This window comes from Manis pentadactyla, chromosome 9 (genome assembly GCF_030020395.1).
Source record: "Manis pentadactyla isolate mManPen7 chromosome 9, mManPen7.hap1, whole genome shotgun sequence".
Lineage (NCBI taxonomy): Eukaryota > Metazoa > Chordata > Mammalia > Pholidota > Manidae > Manis > Manis pentadactyla.
The window spans coordinates 99,696,797-99,721,571 of NC_080027.1; the positions used below are offsets into that span (position 1 = coordinate 99,696,797).

Below are 24,775 nucleotides of genomic sequence, written 5' to 3' on the forward strand. Positions count from 1 at the left end.
TTTTTCCTAGATGTAGGCAGTCTGTTCTGCAGTCTTCAGGTTGCTTTCAAGGATTAGCTGTATTTGTTGTATTTCCATGTTTTATGTGATTTTGGGAGGAACTTTCTGCTTCACTTCTCATACTGCCATATACATTTTTTTATAAGTATGTTTTTATAACTTGTCTCTACTCTTCGAGTTTCACTGAGCAACACTGTCCAGTTAGGTGTCAATGACAACTTTTTATATGAATGACAATTCTAAAAAAAGTTATATTACTATGTTATGCTCCATACAAATAAATTTAAAAATTTTTAAAGTAATTTTTTCATAAAGAAAATATTTAAATTAATGTTGTAAATATAAATAATATAACATACCATTTCAATATTTCATCCATTTCCCTTCATCAGTGATTGGCATGGAAGGGTTGTATGAGTCCATTTGGATCAATGAAGCTTGAAGAGAGGTTTGCTAATGCTTCTGGGAAAATTCTTCCTCATTTTGGGGGAGAGTTTCAGGAGCACCCTCTGCCTCTTTTTGGAACTCTATTCCACACAGATGCAAGTGTGAAATTGCTGCAGCCACCTTGATGCACCAGAAGATGAACCCTGCACTATGACAAGAGTAGGACCAAGAGAACAGAAAAGCCTAACAATGGGATTGTCTAGTTGCTATCTGTGGATTTCCACTTACGTAAGTTCATCTGGGCCTGAATCCAAGGGGGTCACTCACTGGCAAGAGATCTGATGCTGGGTGTCCTCTGGGAGCACAGGAGGGGCTGACTACAGTGCCTACAGGCAGCCTTTCCATGACTATCTCTGGGTAGCTGAACTTTTCACCTGGTGGCTGGCTTACTGAAGAGTGAGGGTCTTAAGAGAACCCCAGAGAAGCAGTGTGGCCTTTTCTCACCTAGCTTGGGCAGTCACTTTTCAGATTCTATTGGTTATTAGCAAGCCAAAGGGCAGCCCAAATTGAAGGGGCAGGGTATTTAGGCTCACCTGTGGTAAAGTCACATTGCACAAGGGCATATAGTGTGGGAAATACTGTTATGACCCTACTTGTAATTTAAACTTTGCCACAACCCGCTTATTTATTTTTTTTTAATTATTTTTAATCACTGTTGTGCCAGGCACCATTTCCTGAGAAATACTGATAATGATGCAGAAAATGAATCCCATAATGTGCCTGCAAAATAGTTAAGATTGTGGCCCAGTTGGCTTCCCTTGGTCATCAGTTTTCTTTTCAATAAACAAGAATAATAACAGAAACTACTTCATAGGGTTGCTTTAAGCATTAAAAGAATTAGCACATGTAAAGTGCTTAGAAAAATTTCTGGATCATAACATGTATCAGTAGGTGATTGTTAAAAGAGATTGATAAAAAGTCTATCAATCTGGATTTTAAAATGTTAAACTGTGTGGTGGAAACAAGAGATACACTCAAAAAGAAATAACATTATCTAAAATAAAATGAGAAATATACATCAGGTAAATAATAGCCAATATGAAACTGACATAGAAATATCAGTATGTTTAAAAAGTTTAAAATAAAAGGCAACAATAGGAATAGAGTGATGTTACCCAATGAAGAGAAACAATCTATGAAGAAATCATAAATTTACTGTTTATTGGAGCAGTGTATATGATAGCAAAAACTACTCTTAAGAAATTCTGTAAACAAAATGTTTTATATTCATCTGATGGAATACTGTTAAGATTATTAAGAAAATGTGATAAAGAAAATGTGGTAAAATCAGATGATAAAATGTTATTAATTTAAAAAGATCATGGCTAGATCCCCAAAACCATGTCGTTATAGAACGGTACAACCTAAGAGTAAATTTTAAAGACCACTGTTTGCATTCCACTATGTGAAGGAAAAAATACACAGGTGAACTGAAAGGATACGTATTCAAATAATGAGTTTCTACAAAGATGGGGAAGAAACAGTCCATTATTTTGCAAAGTTTATGAAGCAAATACATTAAAATGTCAACATTTTCTAGGAAATGATGGTAATTGTTAGTAACTGTTTCTGTAGTTTTTTGTGAAATTGATGACATTTACAATACTATATAATATTCCCACTAAACTTTGTGCTGTTTGCCTTTAATAATGGAAAACATAAACATATGTGACAGGTTTTGTTTCTTTCCTAAAACCATTAAATTACCTTTTGATCCTGAACTTCAACTTCTGTATAATTCTTTGTTTCACTTTTCATCAAGTATTTTAGTAATTTCTGTATCACCAGTTCATAGAGGGAGGATATACTGATATAAAAAGAGTTCAGGTAGTTTTTCTGGAGTGTTTTGATTCTAGTTCAATTGTTAGGATCACTCGTTTGAATTTTCATATTTTAAATATCTGTAGGTCAAATTCATAAGCCACAAAATAATATAAGGTGTTACCAAGAGCTCTGATACTTAACTCTTACAAGCATGGCTTTGCAGGTTCTGACCTTTGACTCCTGGACATCATCCAGTGGTCCTCTTTCATGATTTAACTGTCATCTATTTCCATGAAATAAAAGAAGAGAGGGGATCTAAGTGTGGTTTAGATGCAATTTTATATCAGTTCCTGCCTCTCTATCATCACCTGTCATATTAAAACAATGTTTTTAATTTGAAATGTATATATTATCAATGCAAAACACTTGGAAAACCTAAATGCAAATACAGAAAATTCCAAAATCACCTATAACTGTGAACATCTTCCACACTACATTTAAAAAGAGAGCTCTGAGAGTGCCTGTTAAGGAGAGAAAAGACACTGTAAGGGCCTCAAAATGACAAGTTAAAAGAAAGGAGTAATTATCTTGTCTTAAAAGTTGGCAGTAGAGACAATTATTTCATTCTCTATATTTTGCCTCGGCAAATATCTACACGGAATATGTTATCTGAAGGAAAAGAGATTCCAACAGAACGAATTCGCAATGAGTTTCTGTCCCACAAGGTTTCTGGCATTGAATACATGAGCACATGATATTCAGGCATTGAATACATGTGCACACGATAAATTACTGAATGAATATCTCTGGGGTACCGCGCCCACTGAACGCCACCTGGTCACTAGTGGCCGCTTCGTCCCGCCAGCCACACAAACCTCCGCGCTCCAAAGACCACCTCCTTCCCAGGATTCCCTTCTCCCACGTCCCCTTCGAATCCCGGGGCTTCAAGGACCCGCTCCGAGGAGTGAGCCCGTCCCCTCTCTCTTCACTGGCTTTTCACAGCTGGTCCCGCCCCACACGCTTGGTTGGAGGCTGCCGATTGGGTAAGAGTGAGGGGCGTTGGGAGTGACAGCGGGCGGGGGGCGTGATCTCAACCCGGGAAGTCCTGCCCGCGGACCGCACAATGCACCGCGCACTCTGGCTCTTCGCGCGTCCGTGCCGTTTCGCGCGGCCTTCAGCCCCCGCCCCGGCTCCCGGCTTCGGTGGCGGGACTGTGCGCCCTTCTCTGCCTCCGAACACCGCTGGAATGGTGAGCGCGGGCCGCCCGTCCCCGGCTCCTGGGGTCACCTTCAGGCGTGCTGACCAGCGGGGGCGCTGGCGGGAGTGCTTCCCGGGCCGGGAGCCCCTCTGCAGCGCGGAGACCGCCTCGCCGGGGCGGGGAGCGCCGTGGGTTGGGGGTCCTTTTGCGCGCTCCGGCCTCGTGCGCTTCGGCGGTGCTCACCTCATCGGGCGTTACCACGCTCCTGCTCGCCGAGGCCCTCCCCGGGGCGCTGCGCGAAGCAGCAGCGTGTGGGGAGAGATACAAGGTGCGGGAACGGGGCGCGGCGCGGGGGGCAGAGTGCGGGGCGGGGCCGCAGGAAGGGCCGTGTGGGACGCAGGCGCAGTGTGGGGAGGGGCAGAGTGCGGGGCGGAACAGCGCTGCCCCTGCCCCTTCCCGTAGGGGGGCCGCCGCGCCCGACCAGCTGTAGCCGGTGCTCTTTTAGTCGCCCCTGAACTGTGGCCACTTGGGTCACCACTGCACGGCGCTGCTCTCTGGCCTAAAGGTGGGATCGAAGGTTCTTAGGAACATCAGAATTTTTACTTCTCATGAACTTGCCTGTTTACTTTGCTAGGCAGAGATGGTTTTCCACATAAATTTGTTAAGACCTTGCAGTTTGTAAACGTGGGCAGAGGGCCCTGAAGTGTGTTAGAGGAGGGATGGGGCCGAACTAGCTGAATCAGTGCCTTTTACTCAGAGAGGACGCCTAAGGAACTTAAAAGTCCAAGTTCAAGTTCTGACAGGCAAACTTTAAGCCCTTTTGCTCTTTAGAGTGGTAATTTGGGCTTTAACAGGCACTGAATACATGTGCACAAATGTATACCCTTAGGGAAAATTTGGGGAATAATGGTAGTTTAGCAAGAGTTGCAGTTTTGTGCTATAGTGTGAGCTTTGCAGTTAAAGAGGTGCGATTTCAAATCTCACTCTGCTACTTAAAGTTGGCATTTGGGGCAGGTTGTCTTTGTGCCTCAGTTACCGCATGTAAATGGAAGTAATTACTCCCAAGATCAAGTTTGCCAAGTAGTGAGCGCTTGTTAAATAAATGCTTTCAACTATGGTGTTAACAAGCCCTGGACATTTTCTGCGCTAGAAACTTGAAGATAATTTGAGGACATCACCGTATCTCAAACTACAGAATCAGAGGGGCTTTATATTCTGGCAAGGCCCTACTCTAATTTTAGTGCATTTTAGAGTCTTTAGAATTTTTATTTATTTTTTACTTAGTGGTTTGTTAAAGGAACAGGAGACTGGAGGACTGACTCTACTGTAAATATAAAAAAATAGCAGTGCCTTGCATTTAGTGTTGAAATGAACTAGCAGCAGATGATATTTTTTTCCATAATTTTAAATACATCTTTTGCCCTCTAATCTCAGCTCCAAAGTCTGTTGATTTTGTTCAAAGTTATCCTTGTTGCTAGTGTTGAGAAATTCACCTTGTTGCTCTAGGTTACCTCTTATCTAAAAGAACACATGGAAAGAACACAATAAGAAGATAGCGTACTTATTGAATGCCTGCTGTTTCAGGCTCTGTGTAGGACAGTCGCTGTGGGCATAGGGTTTAGGGACTGCTAGGGGAGATTAAGCAAAGCAGTTAAATAAGAAAGAAACCAATTAATTGCAGTGTGATAAATACTACAGAGAAGAAAAAGTACTGTAAGAATGACAATAATAGAGACCAGGTATGATACCGCCATGGTAGCATGATAGGGAAGATCTAACATTTTTAAAAATCACTTTTATTTCCTTAATGATCTTCAGGATGGACATAAAGTCTGGAAACGTAGATAATATCTTATTCTGTGTTGCAATATAATAGCAATAAACCATTATTTATATATTTGCCAGTATTTCAAAGACTTGGTGGTCACCCTGTGTTTTAAGACAAGACTTGAGACTTTCTCAGAAAGAAACTGAAAACCCAAACACGAGTCAAGTTTTGGATTTTCATCTCTTGAGATAGTCTTTTTGCATGAGAAATTATTTGATTTTCTTGAACTCTGAAATATTCTTTTAAACCACCTTAGACTGAGATCTGAAAGGCATGTTAACTTTTTTTTAGGAGATGCCATCATTTAGCTAATTGTTACCTTTCACATGAATGTCACGGGGACATCTTCCAGGCCCCAAGACCTGTATGTTTGGCTGACATTTCTAGTTTAGACTGACATGCAGATTTCGAGACAACCCCATCAATCCTGAGGTTCCTAGATTAGTGGCTGCTTACAAGTACCTGATATTTCTAGGGCCCACGAGCAGTCATCTTGCAGTGAATGCTGGACACATGACCCATGCAGGAGAGGAAGTGATTGTGCATGAGCACCCATCTCCCAGGAACCACTGCCTACATGGTTAAACTCTTTAAACCATGGTGTTAATCCCTGAAGTGGCAAACCACCCTCTCCCATAAACTCTGCTCGCTGAATTACAGGATATGAAAACATGGTTTTCAAAAGACTAGTTTCTTTGTAGCAAAGGATTATATTATATGTACTAAAAACATATTTATATTTAAGAGATGTCATTCATCAGTTTTTCACTGAAGGCACTTGATAATTTTCTAATGATTTAGATGAGCACCCCTCCTCTTTTTCCCCAAACCATTGGGAAGAGGTAATATACATGATAATGTCAGAAGATTTTGAAAACCACACAAGTGTTTTTCAAACTTCAGGTGGCCTCTTAGTGGATGGTGAAATCAGTGTAGTGGGTAGTTACCAGCATTTTTGTTTTTTCTTTGACAGAATAGCATAGAATAGAAAATAGGAGTGCATGACATACATCATTTCATGAAATTTCTGTTTCAGGCTTGTGTGTGTGTGCATGTTTTTATGTATGTACCAAGTCATGATATAAGGGGTTTTTCTTCTGTGGGTCATTGTAAAGAACGTTTGAGGAGATATGGCCATGTCACCTGGTTCATTGTTCCTCTCCCCATATACATACGTGTGCCTGTCTAACAGATGCGAGCCCTGCATAGGCCCAGCCTCCTCTGACAGATGATTTTCTCTTAATTCCAGGTGCCTTACAGAGTGTCTTATGGCATGGCTTCAGTTTTGTTCTGCAGATGTGCGCAGCCTATTTCCTGAAGTTAGAGAACTTTTGGCTTTTTAGATAGTGTTAAACAGTGTTGTTTTTTTTTTTAATGCAATACAAAATGTTTTAGAACATGTAAAGGGTTTTTGTAAATCTACCTAGTCCCAGGGTCTGACTACAAGATAAATTTTTTCTTGTTGGAGGACTGTTTACTAAATCAGAATTACTTGGCTAGGCAAGTAATTCCAGGTGCCTTACAGACTGTCTTTTGAATCATCTGACCATGTTTATTTTATAATTTGTGCAAGATGAACATTGAAGCTTTGAGTATCTTTCTCAAGTCTCCTTAATATAAAGTATCATAGTAAATTCCACATTTCTAATGTTTATAATTTTTATAAGTATTATAAAATACTTGTTGCAGTAACTGATTTTTTTATTAGTATAAATTGATATACTTGGTAGACTCCTAGGGTCTCCATAAAGGCGACTTTGGGTCACAGGTTCTTATTTTGGTGGCTTTGTGAAATAAACTCCCTAAAAATCATATGTAAGATTTTGCATGTATATGTAATGTTCATTTTTCTAGAGAGGATTTATAGCTTTCCTCAGAGTCTCAAAGGGTTCTGTCAGGCTGAAAAGGTTGGGAACTGACCTCACCCACCACCCTGGTCTGTACATTTCCTTTACTTTATAGATGAGAAAAACTGACTTGCTGGAGCTGGCACAGCTGCTGGGGAAGGAGAGCGCTGTCCAGCTGCAAAGCCTGCGTGATCTATGTTGCCTATTGTAGCTCTCAGGCACAGTATTGTAGAGCACAGCTAAGTTTCATTTAAATATGTGGTATTTGTACATTCTAAAGTATCATTCTTCAACTGTTTTCCAAAGTTCCCGGTAAAATAACAGTAACCTAAGTACAGTGAATTGACCCAAACTTGACCCTTAATATGCATCCTCCCAAATTGGAAAAGTTTACTATTTTTACTTCAAAGGCTTTCTTTGTATTTATCATCTGTGTAGTGAATGAACTCTGCAGTCTGACTTTAGTCTACAGTTAAAAAATTGTGTGACAAAAATTCCCCAGAGAAAGAGCTGGAGAATTAAATGAGAATCAAATGGAAGTTTTTGTCTTTCTGCTACTTGTTAAGGTTTCTTTCCCCTTAGAGCTGATCATACTGTTTTTGATACTTGGTTTGTTTTCAAGCTATAACCGTGTCTTTTCTTTGTCTTTAGGCAAGCCAAAATTCCTTTCGGATAGAATATGATACCTTTGGTGAACTCCAGGTCCCAAATGATAAGTATTATGGTGCCCAGACTGTAAGATCTACAATGAACTTTAAGATTGGAGGTGTGACAGAGCGCATGCCGGTGAGTAGCTTTTGTGGAAATCTTGGCTTGTTTTGGGCGAATAAAACCTGATGACATCTTAGATTTAATGAAATATGAGGCTTTATTCAAATGAGTCACTTTATAACTAGTTTTCACAGAGTTAAAATGTAAAGTTATTGAAGAACTCTGAATAAGTTTCTCTTCCATTAAAATGTCAAGTTTTTGAAGTTCAGTATAATATTATTTTGAGCTCTGACTGAATATTTGATTTTTATTTGTTAGAACTAAGTGGTTTATCTTCATTCTCACAGGGATTTTTTTCAGATTTTTACCAGGATTTTACAGTTTGTAAACATTTAGTTTCAATACTTAAGTTTTTTTTTTTTTTTTTTTAGATTTAAAACTGATTTTTTAAAAACTGGTTTAAAGGAAAACGGATTTTTCTATAATATTGTACTTTCTATCTATTTTGGTTTAGTTCCCAGCAAGCATACACACATACATAAAAATACTCTTCACCATGTCTGACATATAAATAGGTAATATATAAGTGTTCGTTCAACACCACATGAATGACTTAATGATTAGAAAACTTTCTCTCATATTTCATTAAATCTAAGATAGCATCAGTTAGAAGATGCACCAATATGTGCCACTAAGAAAGAGGCTGCCCAGTGAAGTTGTGACCTGCCATTGCTTGTAAGATGCATCTTGATGTCAGTGATGTCAAAGTATGAAACGAGTTGATGAATACATTACATATCCTACTGGAACCCCACTGGAGTATGACAGATAGTCTGTGCAGGAATGCAGGATAGCCTAGAAGTAGCCTGGAAGTAGCCAGGCTTCATCTGGTGAGATACTGTTTAACAGTTATTTTCTGAATATCCTTTTTATCTTTAAATAATTTTAACTTCCCTAATTAGCTCATTCCAAGCTTTTAAGACCAAATTTTGACAGGCTTATTGCAGTTTTACAACAAGCAGCTGATGTTCTTGAAGAAAATCTTTTTGTGATTGCCATCTACAGCCACACCTGGTGGGAAGATAAATACAGGGCCAGACTACATGGTGGGGAGACAGAGAGTAGTGGCTGATCTTAAAATATTCTCGTATAGTTCAGCCCCTGGGACTCAGGAGGTCAGTCCTAACCAATATGGGAAGAAGTCAGCCTGCCCGCATTTGGATCACCCTGCTTCCACCAGCCAGGGTGTGGTTCTGCGGGCACTGAGTACTGGCGCTTTGGGCAGGGGCAGCTGTTTGAATTGTGCATTTGTAAAGATGGACACATGGGTTACTAGTTTTGTCACATCTGGTTTCATCTGGATTAATTTCCTGAAGTTTTTACAATGTAAAGCAGACTAAGCAGACTGCGGTGTGCCCTGGACCGAGTAGCGTGATTACACCTCAGCCTTCGTACCGGAGGCCCCAGCAGAGGCTTGCTCCCACTGCAGTGTTTCTGCACCAATCGGAATTCCATTTGTTTTCATGTTTAAAGCTTTTACTTTTCTAATCCTATGTGCCATTTGTCTCCATTGCATTCAAGTAAAGCACATAAGATGTTTTAATTTTAGTTTCTTAAAATTAAAATACAGGTGTCCTATTTTCATTTCCTTTGCTTTTTGCCATCAGTATCTCTGTGTGACCCAGGGTGACTGTGTGTTGTTCCTTACCTTTCTTCATTGTCATGCTTTGAGTCCCTTTGAGGACTGCAACCTCTCTCTGTAAATTCATTATATATTGTCTTTTCTGCACTCTCCCCTTTGAAACCTGGTGTGGGATCTCTACTACAGTCTGGATTATGAGTTTTGGCAAGAATACATACTTCACTTATCTTACAAAAACCAGGTACCATTTTATTGAAACTTCATCAAAAGTTATTCAGTTTATCCTTTAAAATTTGGAGTAGAAAATACCTGCAAACCAAAAAGGTTTGAAATGTGATTATGTAGATCAGAAGCTATGAACTTTAACTCTGTAGAACCCTGGATTTTAAAAAAACTTCTGAAAAAAATCCCAGTGACTTCTTAAGTTTCAGGTTTTCACTAACTAGAATGTCATATTTTTTGGCTTTGGCATGAAATGATACTTATTCAGTAACTTGTCATTTTGTACTTTTTGGCAGTTAAGTATGTTCTTTTTGTTTGAAAGAAAAAGAAAAATTATAGTGTAGCATGGGATCAAAAGAGGGAAAATAATGGTGCTTGCTGGTGAAATGATTGAATACCATTGTTTTTATATATATGAAATAAACACTTATACACTGTAACTTGTAATTTAAAAAAAGGGTGGGTGCTACTATGTGTAACTGCGTGTATGATGTGTGTGTGAAGCAGACAGACATACAAAGAATCCATGTATTTTCTTTTGTTTGTTTTCTGAAAGAGATATGTGATGAATCTTGGTTCATTCAATACCTATCTTTCTCTATATTCTAAACATTTTAGGATATTGTATTACTTAGGTTATTGTTCTGTGTACCGTTTTTTTGCACCTGCATGAAATAATTATCTTAAATTTTCATGCTTAACTAAACTTGCAAATTTGAGATAATGCTTTTGATTAATTTCAGATCCCAGTTATTAAAGCTTTTGGCATCTTGAAAAGAGCAGCTGCTGAAGTCAACCAGGATTATGGTCTTGATTCAAAGATTGCTAATGCAATAATGAAGGCGGCAGATGAGGTAGGAGGTGCTAAATGTGTTTACTTAATGGCATCAGACCCCCTTATCCACTAGGAGATTATAAGCTCTGGCAGGAGGAAAGGGGGCCAGTGTTATGGTTTGATGAGGATATTAATATGGTGCTTAAAAGATTGTGGCAAAAATTCTGGTGTTCTTACACCTTTTGTTCTTAATTCTCTTGACCTCTTTTAAGTTAATATAGTTTAAAGAGACAAACTTACATATTTGATTTCTTATTTAAGTGGTTCCTTTTAAAACTAGTTGGTTATTTGATAATGTGTATGGAGAATGTAATTTCACTAATCCACTAACAACATTATCTTAAGGAAGCACCCAGAGGTAAGAGTTAAGAAACTGTACATCCATTGTTGTTCATTGCAGTACTATATATAATAATAACAGACAGTATCCAACTGCAACAGCTGCTTGTGTAAGTTATATTGTGAAGCCATCAAAAATGAGTTTCTTAAAGAATGTTTCCTAATAGAACAAAGCCTACCATATAAGAAGTTGGGGGGTAGCAAAATGTCTGTATTTTTTTATCATAATTTTGTTTAAAATGAATGAACACAAAACCTGTGTTTTTTTTATATATGCATATAAGAATGAATTGTTTGGAGGAGAGATGAGAAAATGTCAAAATGCTAATAGTCATTATTTCTGAGGGTAGAACTATATTATATAACTATTACGCTTTTCTAAGTTTTCAAAATCTACACTAATTATTGTTTTTATATAACTGGGAGAAAAGTTTTACTTTAAAATGAACCAATTGTTTAACATAATGGTTTTCTAAATTGCATGCTGATTTTCTTTACTAAAGTCATTCCAATAAATGAAGTTAAGCACCCACTCTCAGAAAGCTTACAGTTAAAAAGCTAACACATTAGCTGAAAGTATAAAAATATGACAAAAATGGGACAGATCTGGACTGTGTTTGTCTCTGCTTGGCAATTGCTGCTCATTGGACAGCTGTGTGAGGAAATAGTTATTAGAGAACTCACACTTTCCAATCCCTAGTTTATTATCATGCTGACTCCAGCTGTAATATCTGTTGGATATTCCTGCTGAGTGCTATTGGGAAATGTATCCAAAGACTAAACACATTTGCCAGCCGTAACAGGTGGTCTATCTGGATATTATCAGAAAAGGCAGTTAGAGAAATAGAAGAAAGATGGCTTTGATTCAGTTTTCATTTGGAATCAGTAAAATTGTTATATCTTTTAGAATGGATTCACTTTTTAAAGTAATGGAACAAATCTTGGATTCCTGGACAACTATAAACTATGGCACCATCAATAAGCCATTTAGCTTATGAAAAAACTGAACATCTTTAAAATGGCACCACATATGGTGGTTTCTTTATCATACTCAATTTAAATAGCTAAATGAATATTGAATGTTTCTTATTTTTAAAAATTCATTTTTTTATAACCTTTTTTTCTGCAGGTAGCTGAAGGTAAACTAAACGATCATTTTCCTCTTGTGGTATGGCAGACTGGATCAGGAACCCAGACAAATATGAATGTCAATGAAGTCATTAGCAACAGAGCAATTGAAATACTAGGAGGTGAACTTGGCAGTAAGAATCCTGTGCATCCCAACGATCATGTCAATAAAAGCCAGGTCAGTGTATGATCTCTTCTCTGTTGTAAATTGAAAAGAATTGCCGAGGTTTTTCTTACAAAACAGGCATTGGCTTTTTGACAAAGAGGGTTCATTCTACTTTTACTATTTAATGGAAAGGACTTCTTATATGTTCTAATTTCTTTTAAGAATGTTGGTTCTCTGTCTTAAACTTCATAAAAGTCACTTTTAGGACACTGAATTTAGTACATAGATTTTGATTTGGTTTATTTTTCAAAAAAACTATTTTTAAATAGTTTAAGATTGATAAAAGAATTAGATAGTTAAGAGTGCCTGCATCCCCTTCACCCAGCTTCCCTTAATGTTAAACAATTTACACACCTGGTACATCTGTCACACTAACACCAACATTGGTATAGTACTCCTAACGGACTTTATCAGGGTTTCCCTAGTTTCCTGCCCATGTCCTTCCCCCGTCCCAGAGCCCTGTCCAGGTGTGTGGTGCAGAGGCATCCTGTTCCTAGTCTCCTGCCACCTGGGACAGTCTGTCGTTTCACCTTGGCACTTTTGAAATGGTGGTCAGGTGTTTTGTAGCCTGTCTTTCAGCTTGGGTTTGTTTGATGTTTTCTCACCATCAGACTGAGAGTGTGGGGTTTTGTGAAGACTGAACAGAAGTGAAGACTCTTATGGCTTCATCTTGGGTGCAGAATGGCCACATGACTCTGTGCTAGTGATGCTCCCCTTAGTCACCTGGTCAAGGTGGTGCCTGCCAGGCTTCTCTACCTTCCGCTGTTAAAACTGAGTCACTAAGTCCTGCCTGTATGGCAGGGGCGACACTTATGTTCCATTTCCTAAAGGAAGGCATATCAAGAAATTTGGGGGCATATATTAAAATCTCCACAGAATTAATAGAAAACTTTGAGGCCATGTAAATATGCTCTTTCTCCTTAAGAGGCTTAGATCACTTATTTCATTACTTAATAATGAAAATCTAATGTAAATGCCTTTAAATTAATGGTTGACACATCTTCATTTTAGGATGTGGCCTTTTACCTATGTAAATAAGGTTTTTATTTTGCTTACTTTGATATTCTAACAGTGACTTTCTGTTGCCTTCATTGATTGATTGTAAAGAAAATTTGTCCTCTTTCTCTCTCCCCCACATTTATTTATGCAATTATTTATGTATGTCAATATGGATTCATGAATATTTATTTCATTCTTAGTGTTATAATTCAATACTTCTGTCATTTATATTATTGTTCAGATTGCCTCAGCTTTGGGAACCCTCCCTGTTGGCCACTGTATCCTTTAGACACACCACCATACCTTTTTTAAGTGCTTTTTTATTTTCTTGCACATCCAAGATGTTGCAGGCTCATCATTTTTATGTTCCCTGTCCCAGTCCCCATGAACGCCCATTACTCCAGGGAACTCTTGGAGGATCTTACTCCCAGAGGTTACTACCCAGAAACCAAGATCTGGGTGCTAGATGTAATTTAATATATTTTTAACTATTAAAGGGGAAATTTTTTCACATTAATTTGTTGTATGAAGGACTTTGCAAACCCAGTGCTTACTGTTAAATATAAATTTATCTTTTTTATGCACTGAAGTCTGAAATCTGCTTCAGAATAAGCCAGTGTGTGTAGCCGGGTGGAGGAGTGAGTGCAGTTGCTGCCAAAACAAGACAGGCTGTGTACTGACTGTCACTGGATTTAGGTGATAGGCACCTAAATGTAGGTGTGTGTTCATTGTACCATTCATCCTGCTTGTGTAGAATTTTCCATAATAAAAAGTCAAAAAATAAATAACTAATACACCTTTTTAAATAGCATCATAATTTAAAATATGAGGTTGCAGTTGAAGAGCGAGCAGGGAGTTTAGACTACCTGTCCAGGTCCCAGTTCTGCCAGTTCCTAAGTATTTGGCAAGTCACATAATTTCTTTGAGAGCATGGCTTTCCTGTTTTTACAGTGGTGACCTGCCTCATAGAATTCTCAAGTTTGATAAATGAAGAAATGTTTATGAACCTGTATGCACTGTATAACTATTTTATTATTACATCTTACATGGACTTGTTAACTATACTTCTCTATGTGATTAGCAGGCAGATACAATAATAACATATAGGACATTCCATGTGGGTGGTATATATAATTCAGTATGTTCCATATAGGAAATCAAGTTCCTTCTCACTTGACCCTAAGCCACCTTTGACTTACCTTAAACGTAAAGGTAACTAAGTAGGCTGTTTTGAATAGTCACTTAATGAGATTTTTAGTTGAAAACATTCAAGTCTGTTTTTTGTTGCCCCTGATGTAACATTTTCTATTTCTGTGCATTCTGCCACAGAGCTCAAACGATACTTTTCCCACTGCGATGCACATTGCTGCAGCCGTCGAAGTCCACAGAGTGCTGCTGCCCGGACTGCAGAGGCTGCATGATGCTCTCGATGCTAAATCTCAAGAATTTTCCCAGATCATCAAAATTGGGCGAACTCACACGCAGGATGCTGTTCCACTCACTCTTGGGCAGGTATAGGAGCATGACTAGCTTTAATTCAGTTTAGGGATTGGTACAAATGGCCAACATTCTTACCTCTAAATCACACTGGTTAAAAAGGCTGAGTTTGCAGCAGTTCAGTTCAGTGACAGATTGTTCTTCACTAACCAGCCAGTAAGTTTTCTTTAGCAGGAGCAGAGCAGGCTGGCTGTGAACCAGACTCCAGGGCAGCCGTGGGTTCAAGTCTTAGCTTTGCCATGTACAAGCTGTGGGACCTTGGAAAACTGATGTAGCCTTTCTGTGCCTTAGTTTTCTGAGCTACAAGATGAGCAGAATAGCTCCTTCACTGTATGGCTGGGGAGGTGCTGGTTCGTGTAAAGTGCTTAGAACTGAGCTGATGCCCGGTCAGCACTTTCTGTTCAGCTGTCGTCATCCTCACCCTCACCAACATCATTATCATAGTTTCTTCCTTTGCCTCTTACTGTACGTTATAGGTTATTTAAAAACTAATTTCAAAGTGATTAAAACAAGCATACCTTACTCTGTAAGATTGTGTTGACCATACGTGAAGGAGGTATGACTCCCTTCTCCAGACTACCAGAAAGTGTGTTTGTGTTTCTGTGTCTGACTTTAAGGACTGTCTAACACTGGGCATCATGAAGGGAGTTGGGGGAAATACAGGGAGCAGTTTTGTTGTAAGCTCACTCCAGTTTGGGAGGCAGGACGTAAACAAATCATACATCAGAGGTGGTTCTGTGCAAGTATCAAGTGATGGTTATCAGGGGCCAGTTTTGTAGAAGTTGAGGTGAAGGTGATTTGGCCACTGCAGACTTGGGAAGATCCTCATTTGTAGTTTTGTTCAGATGGTAGCAAATGTTGGAAAAGGTGTGATTGCCTAGCTTAACTTCCTTACAGAAATAATGAGGAAAATGCCAAATGATCAATTGAAATACAAATGATGTGACCGATAGACGTGCTGAATAAGGTGCCTCTTGAGGCTGCGTCTTGCTCTCTGCGTCACTGCCTCTCACTACCGTGCAGAGTTTCTCAGGAAGAACAGTGTACGTCTGAAACTTTTGGGTGTCCCTCTGGTTTCTAATTTTTCCTTTTTTGTGTGTGTCACATGTTGGAAAACCACTGTTCTCAAGTCCACTTGAGCCATGACTCAGCCTCCTTTGTAATCAGTCCACCTTTTATGACAGAAACTTGTATTTTTCTGTTGGACTTCATCTTATTGGAAGCATTTATACTTCCTTTATTGGAATTATCTATTGAATGTGTGCAGTTTTTCACCCCCAGTAAAAATATACTTCTTAAGTGAACCCAGCTGTTATGTGTATGATTGAAAGAGCAGGTGGATCAGGGCTACTTGGAAGGAGTTGTAGCTTCTAAAATGTTTTATTTAGAATAGTATGAAATCCAAATACTAAGCAAAAGTCTTCATAGAATTCCAGTGTTTTTAGGGAGGAAAAAAAGATTTAGTGTCACTCTACATGGCAGCTTGCCCCATTGAGTCCCAGTTTATGTCTTTGTCCCTGCATAATTCTTAGTAGAGCCTCACTATGTTCAAAACAAACTTTGTGGTTACCTTATTCAGAGTGTGTCATACTGTTGGAACAAATGTGACATTAATAGGAGAAGAAAATGCAGCTTGAAGCTGTTGTCTTACTCCATCCTGTTACCGTCTTGGGCTGGTCAGTGAGTCACTTAGTTTCATGAGTACCTGGAAAAGTTCTCATGTCCCAATCAGGTTTTTAAAGTGAAATTGCAGGGAGACTATTTCTATATTTGTGTTTTTCTTGGGAGAGGCTTCAGTTCACTTGTTTTTTAGGGTCGTCTGGGATACACCAACAAAAAAGAAAGCACTTGCAAATAAACCAATAATTTGATGTAGTGAAGTTTTTTTTTTTTTTTTTTTTTAGTTTCCTGTGTTGTTTTGCTTGCTTTCTGTTAAAAGTCTAGTTTATAAATAGACTGCATGTTATCATGAGTGGTATTATTGTACAGTTTTATAAATTCTCATTGTTCCCTGTCCTTTGATCATCATTTGAATTAAAATAGTATAAATAGTGCTTGAGTAACTTATAATTTAGTACCTGAAATGTATTTGAAGCAATATGTGTTTAAGGACAGGAACTTGTAAACCATTAGGAAATTGTATGTTCTCACCTTCATTTCCTTCTCTTTTAAGGAATTCAGTGGCTACGTGCAACAAGTGAAATATGCAATGACGCGTGTAAAAGCCGCCCTGCCGAGAATCTATGAGCTCGCCGCCGGGGGCACCGCCGTGGGTACTGGCCTCAACACTAGAGTCGGCTTTGCGGAAAAGGTTGCTGCAAAAGTGGCTGCCCTCACAGGTCAGCCGTGATATGAGTTGTTACTCATTTTTGTTATGCTCTCTACATATTTTCTAGGTGTTTTCTGCTTTGAAATTTTTAAATTTAAAATTAGAAGTATTTTCCCATCAGGTGTGTTTTATGCTTACTTAAGAAGTTGTAATGTTATCCTTTTGCTTTTTAAAGTTTTCCATATATGAGGTCATACATCATGCAAATAATTATCAATGCTAACTTTGGTTACCATCTGGTAGTATTCAATTATTTTCTTTTTAAGCTCTTTAAAATACCTGTTTTCAAAGTAGGCATAACCAGCTGATGGTAGAAAAATTCATGTGAATGATGGGGTGTAGATACTGACTGGCTGTTTCTCCTGTGCCCTGCTGTGCTGCTGCTTTGAATGGCTCACCCTTTTGAATCCCATCTTTCCTTTAGAAGAGAGAGTGCTATGCTCATGATAATGGTAACTATGGTTAGAACCAAGCTATCATCTCCAGAAAACTCTTAAGATGCATGTGTTACCAGAGGGCCAGGGTAGAAATATAATGCTCATGGCTTTCCCGAAGAAATTTGTTTTTAAATCGAATTTTAATTGAGAAGAATTATATTACAGAGATTAGAATATGTATATCTTTAAAATTTTGAACAGGGAGAGCTGACTGAGAGCATGTAACAGATTTTGGCTTCCTGTTCTCTTGGGGCATCGTGGAGCCCCCAGCTGGAAGAAAGAAGAGAACAAGATGGGGAAATAGTACTGGAAAAGGAATTGGAATAAAGTGAATTTTGCCAACTTTTAATCTTCCCTTTGTTATGGAAGTATAGTTGACATTTAATATTATGTTGGTTTCAGGTGTACAACATAAGGATTCAACAATTATATACATGATGAAATGTTTACCACAAAAAATGTAGTTGTCATCTGTTGCCATAAAAAGATATTATAGTATTATTGACAGTGTTCCCTATGCTGTACTTTCATCCCCATGATGTATTTATTTTGTAATTGGAAGGTTACACTTCTTTACCCCCTTCATCTGTTTCTTCCTCTACTTTTCACTTTTATGTAAGAGAAGTCAGGCATCATATACATGTTCGCAGTCAGTGTTTTTTCTTTTGATATATTTATTGTATTTGTTTTTCATTCTTTAAATGTGTTAGTAGCACCAGGCTCTTCCTTCTCCTTCATGACTTCTTAAAAGCCTGTAGACAAAGCTTGAAAGAAGCATTTTTTCTGAAGTAAAATTTTTATCATGTTCTGTTTTTGCTTTCCGTATGCTGCAACTTTCTGTTTAGCTTGGCTGATATTAGAAAAAATGTTTAATTTTACTTTTTAACTCATATATAAGTTACTGCTTTTTCTTCAGGCTTGCCTTTTGTCACAGCTCCAAATAAATTTGAGGCACTGGCTGCTCATGATGCTTTGGTTGAACTCAGTGGAGCCATGAACACTGCTGCCTGCAGTCTGATGAAGATAGCAAACGACATCCGTTTCCTGGGTTCCGGGCCTCGCTCAGGTCTAGGAGAACTGATCCTGCCTGAAAACGAGCCAGGAAGCAGTATCATGCCAGGTAATCACAGTGCTGGTGCGTGCGGGAGCTGGGACTCGACCAGTACCCAGGCGTTCTCACCTACAGAGCACGGCTCCTGTTTCACACAGTCCCAAAGATGGGTGGGGACTCGTGTGGCAGACTTCCTTCAGAATGTCTTTGTGGGCCACCTTTGATCAGGACTTCTGGGAACATCACCCAGTAACACAGGAAAAAGGAACTTTAGGTCGCAGCATATCTTTTGATTCCGTATTTGAAAATGTGTAATAGTTCTGTCTTTCTCTATCTTCTGGTGGGTATGTGCAGATCATATTAGTAACAGTTGAGAGCAATATGCCACGTGACAGAATCGAGATTCATCAAGGCCTCTGCAGGTTGGTCTAAAACTGACAAGGTGACTTTCAACAGTGAAAAAACCAGTGACTATAGATTCTTATAAATCTGTGCATGTGTATGGAATGAGAAAGTTTAGAGTGCCTCAGGTGGAAATGTCATGTGAGTTTAATTGATTGCAAATTCAGGGTGATTTGCCTAAAAAAGAGGTGTAGAGTCACAGGTAAGTCACCTGCCCAAGGGTCAGAGGGATCTGGGATGTTTGGATCAAACGGGAGCTTGTCAGAGGACGGTGACCAGGGTGGTGTGTCTGGAGATTCTTGCGGTGGAGAAAACTCCAGCTTCATGGCAGCTTCCCCGGAAGCCTCGTGAGGTGGTCCCTGTGGCGGCCCGCATTCCTGTCTTTACTATGCAGACTGCAGTCACCACTTCTCTCTCCTAGCTTCAGGTCTGTGGGGACAAGGGCTACGTCTTTCTTGGTTCACTGATGTGTAGTCAGTGCCTGGCTCCGTAAGTCCTTACAACAAATGGAAGCTGTGGAGGTGGAGAGAATTATACTTAAGGTGTAGCTGAGGGTCCCCCCATCAGCCCTTAGAGGGGGAGAGCTAAGTAGCCCCCTCTGGTCCGTTGGTTGGTTTCATTAAGCCAGCACTGATGGTTGGGGCCTTGCTTTGTTACATTTGGCTTTATTTAATGAATTTAGGTTTCATTCTTGCTTATCTGATAAAATACCTGATCATAACTGGTGCCTGAAGCAGAATGAAGGTTTGATGTGGAATGTGCCTGGTGGCTTTCTTGAAGGGAAGGTGAACCCTACCCAGTGTGAAGCGATGACCATGGTTGCCGCTCAGGTCATGGGGAATCACGTCGCGGTCACTGTTGGAGGCAGCAATGGACATTTTGAGCTGAATGTTTTCAAGCCAATGATGGTAAGCTTTAAGATTGATTTTTAATGTTTTTCATTGAAAGTTGTCTTGGTTTTTGCCTTTCATAAAGATTTCTAGAGATTCCACATTAGGTACTCGGATGATAGAAGTAGCAATTGGAAGTCAAGCATATGTTAATATAAGATAATTAAATTTAGATACTTAATTAGGTGACTTTAAGCTCAAGTAATGTGACTGATGGTTTTGAATTTTTTAATGGGAAGGAAAATTCTGGAAGTAGGGTATGTTTCTTCCTTGTCCCTCACCACTGGGGATTCCAGTGATTAGAAATAAGTTCAAGTCTCCTCAGTTTAAAAAAATATCCTTCATCAGCCCTGTGTCCTTCTCACACTGCCTTTTTCTTCTTGCTAAATAAAGGGCAGAACGTCGTAGAAGAGTAACCCGTCTTCACTTTCATCCACGTGGCAGTTGCCACACCCTCCACGTGTTTGTGAGCTGCGTCAGGGTGACCTGTGACCTCAATCCATGGGCGAGCCACGGTCACATCACCTGTGGCCTCGGTCCACGGACAGCCACTCCTCCTAACGTCTGACCTCGACCCCTCCCTCCCTGAAGCTCTTCGTCCTTGGTTTCTTCAGCACTGTCCCCAGCTCACTGCCCTTTCTCCCAGGCTTTCTCTCACCGGTTTTAACCTTGTTTATATACCTTGAAAACATTACTGTGTCCACTAAAATTGTTCTTTTCCTTCATCTGTGAAGGTGGCACAAGACAGTATCATTTCACCCAGTTTCCTCAGCCTCAGCTAACAGAGTTGTCCTCATCTGGAGTTCTTTATGGAGTAGAATGTTGTAGCTAAGATGATTAGAGGCTTATTTCCAGTTTGCATCCGGTGTAAAGTCTGATCCTAATTTGATAAAAACATGCAGATGACAAATATTAAGTATATTCATTTAGTGTATTCGTCAAGTATTTATATAAGTAGTCTGTGTCAGGCACTGTACTGGTGATAGGACAGTAAATGACATTTTTTTTGCCCTCCTGGACTGCATTCTGGTGGAAGAACAGATGAGCCAAAGCAGAACTCAGACCTATAAGCTTTTGCTTCTGGGTCAGATTCCAAGTAACTCCAACTGCCTGGCAAATATGGGTGTATAACAAATGTCTTGCTAATCTTTTTACTTTAAAAAACAAAATCTAATTTTTCTAATAGTAACTACATCAAGGCAATCGTCTTTTTCTATATATTAAAGCTATTAATGTCAAGTTAAACCTTGAAGTTCCTTGCCTTCTGCTAGGGTACATCCTTGAGAATATAGTTTCTAGAACCTGGGGTTTTAGACTGAAAGAGATTAGAATATTGACATATCTTTACATACATTAGAAATGTTACAGAAAAGGGGAGGAGCAATTCCGGTGAGGCCGTTAGAACTGGGAGGCCCTGACCTCACTGACTGCCTCGAGCATGTGCTGAACTTCCTGACCTCTGCCTCTTTGCCTTTCTTCCTTCTGTGTGGGAGCCTCTCCACCGCTGGCTGTTGGAGGCTTCCCCATCAACTGGGCTCCAGTTCCTGCAACTGGAATTAATTTCTCTCTCTCTGTGCCAGCATTTCACACCTTTTCTATAACTCCACAGGCACCCTTGTGTTTTACTTACTTGTGTTTATGGCTTTTCACCTCTTAGATTTCTATGTTCACATGTTCAGATTTGCCTTCATAATTTGTTTTCATGGGTACCATGCTTTACCGGTTGTAGGAGTCCTCTAGGTTTATTCAGTATATGATACTGGACAGAAAATGGTAGGCATCATATATATCTCCCTCTCTCTCTCTCTCTCTCTCAGATTAAAAATGTGTTACACTCAGCCAGGCTGCTGGGAGATGCATCAGTTTCCTTCACAGAAAACTGCATTGTGGGAATCCAGGCCAACACAGAAAGGATCAACAAGCTAATGAGTGAATCTCTCATGTTGGTGACAGCTCTTAATCCGCATATAGGTAAGGACTTAAGGAATAATGTCATTTGGATACAAAATAATAGAGCTAAAACATTTTTAAGAGACTACTGTGTGACCAGCAGATTCCTTTTGAGCAGTTTCTTTCAGTAAAATCTCTTAAAATATTTGAAATTGTGTTGAGAGGTACTATATATGTGTGTACATATATACATATACACAAAAAAATATATGTATAACTTCTAGTGTCATTGTTCTTTCAAAAAATTCATTGATTATGCTTCATTTTATTTGAAATGTAATAAATTCAGAAGTAGTATTTTAAAGTTAATTGTAATCATAATGGAATTCAGATGCTTAATATTCTGTGCAGACGCTTTCTTTCAGATGTAAGACCTCAGTTGGTAATGTCACTAGGTGGCACTGGCTGACTAGCAATGTGGAGTGAATTCATTTTTATATGCTCTAGGTGCTCTGTTACACTTTGCTGTTTTATTCAGTTCAGAGATAGAATGTTACTGGTTGCAACAAAAGAAAAAGGGTTAGGTATTCATTGCTTGTAAGGAAAGGGGGGAAATGTAAATATTTTGTCTAAAACCATGGCTCTTGTATTACAAACCTTTTCCAGAATTGTAAATATTATGTAAATTCCACATATTGAACTTGGATTATAGACTGGCCAGTGATCCCCATTAAATACATTGCTTTGACTTGTAGGTTCAGAGGTATTCATTACATTATGCTATGATGTCCTGAAAATCTTTTCCCACCTCCTGTTTAACATACTCTGATTTCCTATTTTAGAACAAGTTGTGATGTAGTCACTTGTCATGACATGCTTACTACTTTAACATTCTTACTTCTGTAATCCTGACCTTTCAAGGAAGATTGTATATTCTTGGCCTCACATCAAACTGTAATTTCAGTTTTTAAAGTTAGAGCTCATTTCATTGTTTTTCAGGTAACTCTGAGCCTGATATGATATATATACTATTCTTTGGTGTGATACTGAAATTGGTAATGCTGTTTTGATCCTTTAAAATTAGTGCCCATCAGCACTCAGATAGAGAGATACACAGGGAAACCCAAAGACACACGTGAGAAATGTTTCATTACATCTGTGCTTCAGAACTTCTTGCCAAAGCGTGTCAGTTAGAGGTGCTCTGACAGCAGAATGATGCTCAGTCTTTCTTAGAGTCAGCCCGATGTGAGGGAAGAGCCGCACAGGGACACGCGGGCAAACTGCCCCTCCCTGTGCCAGCGTGAGCCACATGTCTCCACATTGTGACTTCTCTGTGTGTTGCTGTGTCACAGGCTGAGAGTAATCGTTCTGTGGAACTTAAAGAGAACTGAAAGTGGTTTGCATAATGCTTATTTGACTTTAATGTCATTATTAACATGAAAGTACAGAGTTTCTAATATTGACCCCAAAAGTATAAAATGAGAATGCTTCCTCAAAGTCAGTAAATGCCCTTTTCAGCATGTCTAGCATTCCCAAATTCAGTGAAGTAGTAAAATGAGCTGTGCCCATAATTGATTTATAGATGCCTAATTGCATACTGACACGTGACATCTTGCCTGGTTGCCAAGCATACTTCCTCACCATGCTTTTTCCCTGTGATCCTAGCTCTCTGGTCTTGGGGTTTTTTTCTCTCCTTCATAGGGTTGATTTTTGTTTTTCCTATTCTTTGTTGCTCTTGGCTTCTGACTTTTTAAAATTACATTAAGTGAAGAGAACTTGCGTAAGTGCCCTGCCCTGCCTTTATGGATTGTGAAGACAAATACTGAAGTAAACAGTACCCCTGTGGTCACTGGTACCTATTCATGTCAGCGCTTCCCCGCCTGCGTCTTTGCAGTGTCTGCAAAGAAGTCAGGGCCTGGAGTGCCAGGCAGAGCGAGCTGTTGGGAGCAGCTCTAGGGTGTGTCTGTCCTCCCAGCTGTGAGCGGACCCTCCTGGCACCTCCAGCCAGCCACCCAGCACCTGGGCACACGGTGCTGCTTCCTGCAGCCCTGCAGCATTTAGCTCGTTTGGGTTTCGTGAGAAGGGAATTCTGGTCAAACGTGTAGTTTGAGAGGACATCTATCTGTATCACTCAGATTCCATTTTCATGTCTGGGTGCTATATGGTTTTTCTCTTCCCTGTGAAAATAACCTGAGTTCGGGACAGTTTCAATTTAGGAACAAATCTGTTGTAGAAAGTGAGATGTGTTTAAGTCTATACTAAAGAAAAGTAAAGGTTTAATTTTATGTAAGAAATGGCAACTATCAACATAATCACTGTTAAATGTTGTTAAGGTTAAAAAGTGTTACTTAAGAGATCCCTAGCAGCAGTACCAAGTAAATACTAATGACTAAAACCACATTTCCCTGCTAACTCTTTGCCTTCTTCTCCTCAGGGTACGACAAGGCAGCAAAGATTGCTAAAACAGCACACAAAAACGGGTCAACCCTAAAGGCCACTGCTGTGGAGCTTGGCTATCTCACTGCAGAGCAGTTTGAGGAGTGGGTAAAACCTAAGGACATGCTGGGTCCAAAGTGATCTAAATAAACTTATGACAGAGATAATTATGTTGTATAAAATGAAAAAATAAAAATACCTCCTTATATTTCTTAAACAAAGATGGATAAATTGTACTTGACTATCTCTAGCAGAGCAGTTTGGTCAGTGTGTGAAACCCAAGGATGCGCTATGTCCAAAGTGAATTTAAAAAGTATAAAATAAGAAAATTAAATTGTGTAAAGTAAAAAAGGAAACAGACTCCTTTTTCTTTTTCCTTTATGTTAATTGGCTTATATTATAGTTGAATTTCTGATTTTTTTGTACACGTTTCTCACTTCATGTTTTATAAAAGAGCCATATCAATTTTTAAAGAGTTTTTGTTTTTTGGGTTGGTGGTACTTAAAAAAAAGTCTCTTGTAATGAAAAACTACTTGTTACCTCATTCCTAAACCTCAGACATCTTTAGTTTTCCTGTGATTTGGGAACAAGCTGACGGAGCCCTTGGCCTTCTGCGTGGGAATGTGCGTGTGTGTGAGTGTGTGCATGTGCGTACACATCTGCATACATATATACATGTATTATCGGCTAAAAAATCGGGACATGTATATCCTATAT

At 39.2% G+C, this 24,775-nt stretch overlaps 1 protein-coding gene across 1 annotated transcript; it reads left to right on the top strand.

Annotated features, from left to right (window-relative positions):
• Positions 1–3,282: 3,282 nt before the first annotated feature.
• Positions 3,283–24,531, top strand: FH (fumarate hydratase). The gene is made up of 10 exons (XM_036918433.2): positions 3,283–3,460; positions 7,736–7,870; positions 10,403–10,513; positions 11,963–12,139; positions 14,456–14,638; positions 16,797–16,962; positions 18,306–18,509; positions 19,623–19,750; positions 21,550–21,703; positions 24,057–24,531. Exons 1-10 carry the CDS (start codon positions 3,335–3,337, stop codon positions 24,197–24,199), a joined length of 1,527 nt encoding a protein of 508 aa, XP_036774328.1. The 5' UTR covers positions 3,283–3,334; the 3' UTR covers positions 24,200–24,531.
• The last annotated feature ends 244 nt before the right edge of the window (positions 24,532–24,775 follow it).

What these genes read in the sequence shown, in the direction of transcription:
- FH (XM_036918433.2), top strand. Translation starts at nt 3,335, where the DNA reads ATGCACCGCGCACTCTGGCTCTTCGCGCGTCCGTGCCGTTTCGCGCGG. An exon ending in TAATGAAGGCGGCAGATGAG is followed by an intron (nt 10,514 to 11,962) that starts GTAGGAGGTGCT and finishes TTTTTTCTGCAG; the next exon opens with GTAGCTGAAGGTAAACTAAA. An exon ending in AGCTCTTAATCCGCATATAG is followed by an intron (nt 21,704 to 24,056) that starts GTAAGGACTTAA and finishes TCTTCTCCTCAG; the next exon opens with GGTACGACAAGGCAGCAAAG.